At 38.5% G+C, this 5,885-nt stretch overlaps 1 protein-coding gene across 1 annotated transcript; it reads right to left on the bottom strand.

The window, feature by feature from the left end:
* Positions 1-3,649: 3,649 nt before the first annotated feature.
* Positions 3,650-5,885, bottom strand: LOC111780599 (cytochrome P450 CYP82D47-like). The gene is made up of 2 exons (XM_023661042.1): positions 4,938-5,885; positions 3,650-4,365 (listed from the first exon to the last, which is right to left on the bottom strand). Exons 1-2 carry the CDS (start codon positions 5,883-5,885, stop codon positions 3,742-3,744), a joined length of 1,572 nt encoding a protein of 523 aa, XP_023516810.1. The 3' UTR covers positions 3,650-3,741.

The raw sequence follows: 5,885 nt of genomic DNA, 5'->3' as shown, positions 1-5,885 counted from the left end.
GGCTCTCTTTCTCTTGCTGCTCTCTCCGTGGATGAACGCATCCAATTTATAGGGAAGTCGCTCTTGAAGGACACATAAAGGAAGTTATATTTTCACTAGAAATGGTAATTATATGAAGACATTGTTGTTCTTATGTTATGAATGTGAGGCCTACAACATTTTTGTAATTTACATATCATTATTGGACTCTTCCTCATCTATCTTACAGCACAACTTTTTAGTACACAATAATTTTAAAAAAAAAACATTAATATATCTATATATATATATATATATATATATATAAAAGCATATGTGGATAAACAAGCAAAGAAAAAAAAGAAGAAGAAGAAGAAGAGGTCAGAAAAACCTTCCCTGTCAAAGCTTAACCACAAGTTTTTCTGTGGTTCAAATGCAACCTTCCATAGTTGGGCTCTTCAAATGAGTGGGTAATTTGCTTTCTTTATGTGTCCAATCAAGTCCAACAAAATTAAACACGTGAAACATATACAAAATAATTGAAATTATTTGAGAGAGAAAAAATTAATTTTTAACCCAAANTATATATATATATATATATATATATATATATATATATATAGATTTAGATTGGATCCCATATAAACTTAAATAAGTTGTAACAAAAAAAAAAAAAACAAGCGTGAAAAATTAGATACAAATATAAAATTGAGGTTCTTGTCTTAGAGATTTACAACAATGGTTCCGTTTTATAAAATTGAGGTTCTTGAATTTGATATTTTTGGACCCTTTTGAGGTGGGTAGATCCGACTCATGTCTAGTATGTTCTAGTATGTTCGAATCCTTTTATACCATTTTCTACACTTCGGTAGTCTTTTTTTACACTTTTGGAGTTATTTTTGACACTTTCAACTTCTCATTTTAAGGGTTTGAATACGAAAAGTTGCAATCAAAGTTGAAAGGTAGGTCAGACGATCAGAGAAAACTTGAGACAAATGAATGTGCATATTTTTGACAGAAAGGTTACGCCATCTTATAAAATAAAGGGTCGAAGTCCAATGTTAGTTAGAGATGATGACAATGAAATTAGATGTATTGATGATCTTCCCATCAGCTGCCATACGAGTGAATGGATTCGAGATTGTGGGTGCTCCTCTCATATGTGTCCACGTTAGAGAAACCCTAGACTCAATTATAAAATTGAGTCCACTACCCTAACCACACACCATACTATTCTCTTGTTTTCTCTGTGCACGTCGCTCGAGGACTATCGACGTCGGGAAGAGTGAACAATTTGTTTCACGAGTTTGATACTTTTAACCTAATCTCGATTCTTGATTCGACATACCACTAATAGTGGGAAGTCGAAACAACAAGCAAGGACATGTGTTGGGAGGGTAGGAGTTGAGACCACCTATGGAGTGTTGGGAAAGTAGGAATTGAGACCACCTATTCCATAGGAGAACCGTGAGTGATACAACCGACGAATTTTAAAGTTGTTATGTCTTGTGCAGTTTAGATTGATTGGTAAATCTATTGATTGTTGGATTAAATATATGTTATGAGTGATTTTGGCATGTTTCGTTGGCGTATCATCGATAAAAACTAAGTTTTTTTGTGATTTTTTTATGCTGAATGAAATATTGTTACATTTCGTATCTATGAATCCCAATTAAGATTTTTATTAATCTCAGTTGGGATTCATTATTTTGAAAATTTTAGTGGAAGCCAGGAACTTGGTGAAACTTGACATCGTCAAATTTCTGTCTTTCAAAATCGAGATCGAGAAATTTGGTAGTGACCCGTCCCATCTAACTAACGGGCTATATGACGTGATCTCACATTCTACATGTGGGAACGGCTTAGCATCAATTGGGTTTTGATCAGAAACTCGTGGTCTACCACAAAGCTGTTGACACCATTCACACAACTTGTAGCCTAAGGGCAACTCTTAAGGTGGTTCACAAATCGTGGTGGTCTATTAGGCTCCTACTCGAAGGTTAAGTCTAAACTTAGTAACGAGTCATCCCAACCATAACTCTCTGGTCTTAACAGATTAGAGTGGTTCATTAAAATTAAGTGTGCACACATTACTTAACTAGAATCATCATACAACATTCTATACAAAATAGACACACATGCTTAACGGGGCGATAACATCCATCAAACACCCAGAACGTAGATCACAATTTTCCATATTCATTTCAGCATGGAATAATCATAGTGAAAATACAAAGCATAATAGCATCAATAAGACATTCTACAAATTATGCTTACATACTCATAACATTCCATAATACCTAGGTTCATTTCATTAGCTTGTCTGCAACCAAACGAATCCTATAAGTATTTCTTTCTCAATTTCGCGTGGTGACTTACTTGATTGACGCATGTCCTTTCGTTTGACGTTTCTACATAAATTGCGTGTCGAAGAAGAGTGATTTTCCTCAATTAGGTCCTAGATCACATAAAAATATGGTTAGAATTGGAATCGAGATAAAAATTGAGCAAATGAAAGTCGAACGGATCGAAAATCCACTTACACACGTTGGCACATGCTTCAACGCACTGAGAGAGGAACCTACTCGCAGGATTCACGCGCAAGTGCCACACACGAAGGAAAATCTTAAGTTGCGGGTCACTGACTAGTTCAGGTCGAACTACAGGTCAGCCGGTTCAACGAGTTGTAGATCGGATTGGGTCGGTTGACGAGTCGCTGGTCGGATCAATGCTGCAACAGGCCGCGTGTCACAGAACAAACGGAGCTGCATTGCTCCACGTGGCATTCGACGCGTAGCTCCACCCAGAGTCTGACGTGTGTCCTCCATTTGGTGGTAAGCGTGGATCCTCTCGCCGGTTGACACATGGCACGCCCGAGTTTTTCTCTTTCCTCCTAATAAACATTTTAGATTAGTTTTCTTGAACTTTACATTTTTGTATCTTTTGATTTTGAACTCAAATCGAGACGATTTATCCAGCAAAGTTATAGATTGTAGTTCCATCTACGTCCTCATATTTTTCTTGAATTTTAAACACCATCACAAACTAAGTTATGGACGTCGGAAGTAAGTGCGTTATCTTTTCTTACGGTTCTTGAAAGAGCTCTCGGGACAGTAGTTTTTGGTTAAGATTTCGCCCAAGGAACTTCCCTAGATGAACATATCAAAATTTCATACCTAAATTCACAAAGGAAACTCTCAGATCTAAAGAATAATACTCAAGATCTTACCTCGCAGATCCTCTCGGTTCTTGATGGAAAATAGGACTCCAACCTCTCGAACCTCTCTATCTTTCCAAGAAAGGAGTCCTTGCAACTAGATCATGGTTGGAAGCGACTTTCGACCGTGGTCCAATGAGTTTTCCAATAGTTCTATCTTCCTTCTCTCTCCAAGTTCTCTCAACTCTCTCTTTGTTTTTCTCTTTTGCAAGTCGTCTGCTAGGGTTCCACTCGTACCCCTACAATGGCGGGAGAAGCAAAATGACCTTTTTGTCCTTTATTTTTTATTATTTTTTTTCAGTATTACATAAATCTTGTAGGAGTCACCCCACAAGAGAAAAAAGTTTTATAACATAATCTCTTTTATCTCTTTATGTTAATAATTTTAATTTGGAAATATAGATACAAAATATTAGCTTTAACAGATAATTATATTATAATTATATCAAATTTATATTTTATTAAGTTTATTGAACTTATTTTACCTATACACTTTAGGATAATAATCACATTACACCATACTTTTACAAATAGTTTCATTTGTTGTCCTCAACTTAATTTCAAAATTATTCGTAAACTTCATTAGAAAGGCGTGGACGTAAAACAACTTCCAATGGAGTTTTTCGTGGAAGAGTTAATCCAAATCCCTCTTCCATAGTAAGTAATTCTTCTGATGGCCTACCAATTTCAAATTCATGAAGTAGACTTGCAAGAGCAAAATGTATAAGTTGAAGGGCAAACGAGATTCCAGGACACATCCTTCGGCCACTTCCAAAAGGCATTAGTTGCATATTTTGTCCTCTCATATCAAACTTTGTGTGGTTCGTTAAAAACCTTTCTGGTCGAAATTCAGAAGGATTCTCCCAGACATTTGGGTCTAATTGTAGCTTTTGAACATTCACTATTAGACGTGTCTTTGCAGGAATATGATAGCCTGAAACCGTACAATCTTCTACAGATTCATGAGATAACAACAACGGCATTACAGGATACAAACGCAACGTCTCCTTCACAATAGCTTGGAGATATGGTAAATTGTTGACATCAGATTCTTTCACTTGTCTCGATCTTCCGACTTTTTCATCTAATTCAAGTTGAGCTTTCTTCAGTGCCTCTTCGTTGTTGAGGAGTAGAGAAAGAGCCCATGTCATAGTTATCAATGTACTATCACCTCCACCCAATAGTACGGTCTACATAACATCATCATTCTCAGCTATGCACCAAGTAAAAACTAAGAAGTCTTTATGAACTAAAGTAGAAACGGTTGAGGATTGTTGGGAGGCAGTCCCACGGCTAATTTAGGGAATGATCGTGAGTTTATAAGTAAGGAATACATCTCCATTGGTATGAGTCCTTTTTGCAAACCCAGAGCAAAGTCACGAGAGCTTGTGCTCAAAGTGGACAATATCATACCATTATGGAGATTCGTGATTCCTAACAAGGTATAGAGTCATGCCCTAAATTTAGCCATGTCAATAGAATCCTCAAATGTCAAACAAAGATGTGTCAAAAGTGACTAATGTATCGAACAAAGAATATACTTTTTTCGAGACTCCATAGAAGGAGTCAAGCCTCAATTAAAGGGAGGCTGCTCGAGGGCTCTATAGGCCTCAAGGGAGGCTCTATGGTGTACTTTGTTCGAGGGAATGATTGTGGGTTTATAAATAAGGAATACATCTCCATTGGTAGGATTATGTTCCAAGTGGACAATATCATACCATTGTGGAGATCCGTGATTCCTAACAGAAACATATATGCTTACCAAACAAGTGGCTTTGGTGACCGTATCGACATCAAAACCAGCCAACTCTCCGGCACCGTTGATAGTAGAGAGCATCCCATCCATGAAGTCATGCTCCATTGTGATCACTCCACCTTCACCCAAATTCTTCTTCTTTTCTCGATGCTCTTCGACCCATTTAGCAAGCATCTCGTCCAGCACCTTCGCCGTCCTCTTCATGGCCTTCTTATACCCTCCAACATCCAACCAACTTAGAAATGGGAACGAATCTGAAGGAACAAATACCCCAAACAGCTCAAGAAAATCCCTCAACGCCTCTCTACACTGCGCCGCATCACTGCCTTCAAAATCAGTGCTGAATCGCTTTCCCACCACCATCTTGAATATTGTATTCAAAGTTAGGTCCCCAAACCACGTCTTCATCTCCACCAACACTTTCCCATTTGATCCCTTGTCGGCACATAATTCATGTAGTTTCTTGATTGAACTTTGAACCTCGGATATTCTAATGTGTTGGAGCTGCTCGAGGCGGTGGTTCGTGAGGAGCTTAAGCGTGGTTATTTTGCGTACATGGCGCCAATATGGACCGTAGGAGCTAACCCCCACCGCTGCGTAGTTGTAGGCGAGTAGCTTTGAGGCAAGAGTTTTTGAGCGGGAAGCGAAGATTCTGTCGTTTGTGGTAAAGCACTCTCGCACTATTTCCCAATTGCTCACGATAAGGGCTCTACTCATGCCTAATCTTATGGTGAAGATTGGTCCGTAGGCGTCGGCCATTTTGGCCAAGGTTTTGTGGGTTGGCTCGGTTGTGCTTAGTTTATGGAGGTGGCCTATCACTGGCAAAGCACCACCGGCTTCTGGTGGGAGTCTTTTGTTCGTGCGGTGAGTGATGGATGTCCATGCAATATGAAAGAGAGCATAGAGAAATAGGAGAAGGGCGAAGTTTGCAGCTAAGATGTGAGTAAGTTCCAT

The sequence above is a fragment of the Cucurbita pepo genome, chromosome LG18 (genome assembly GCF_002806865.2).
Source record: "Cucurbita pepo subsp. pepo cultivar mu-cu-16 chromosome LG18, ASM280686v2, whole genome shotgun sequence".
Taxonomy (NCBI): Eukaryota; Viridiplantae; Streptophyta; class Magnoliopsida; order Cucurbitales; family Cucurbitaceae; genus Cucurbita; species Cucurbita pepo.
Note: the sequence above shows the minus strand (reverse complement) of the source record. Positions and strands in the feature narration are given on the sequence as shown.

Coding starts and splice junctions, on each gene's coding strand:
- LOC111780599 (XM_023661042.1), bottom strand. CDS start 5,885: ATGGAACTTACTCACATCTTAGCTGCAAACTTCGCCCTTCTCCTATTT. Junction 4,366..4,937: donor TCACCAAAGCCACTTGTTTG/GTAAGCATATAT, acceptor GATGTTATGTAG/ACCGTACTATTGGGTGGAGG.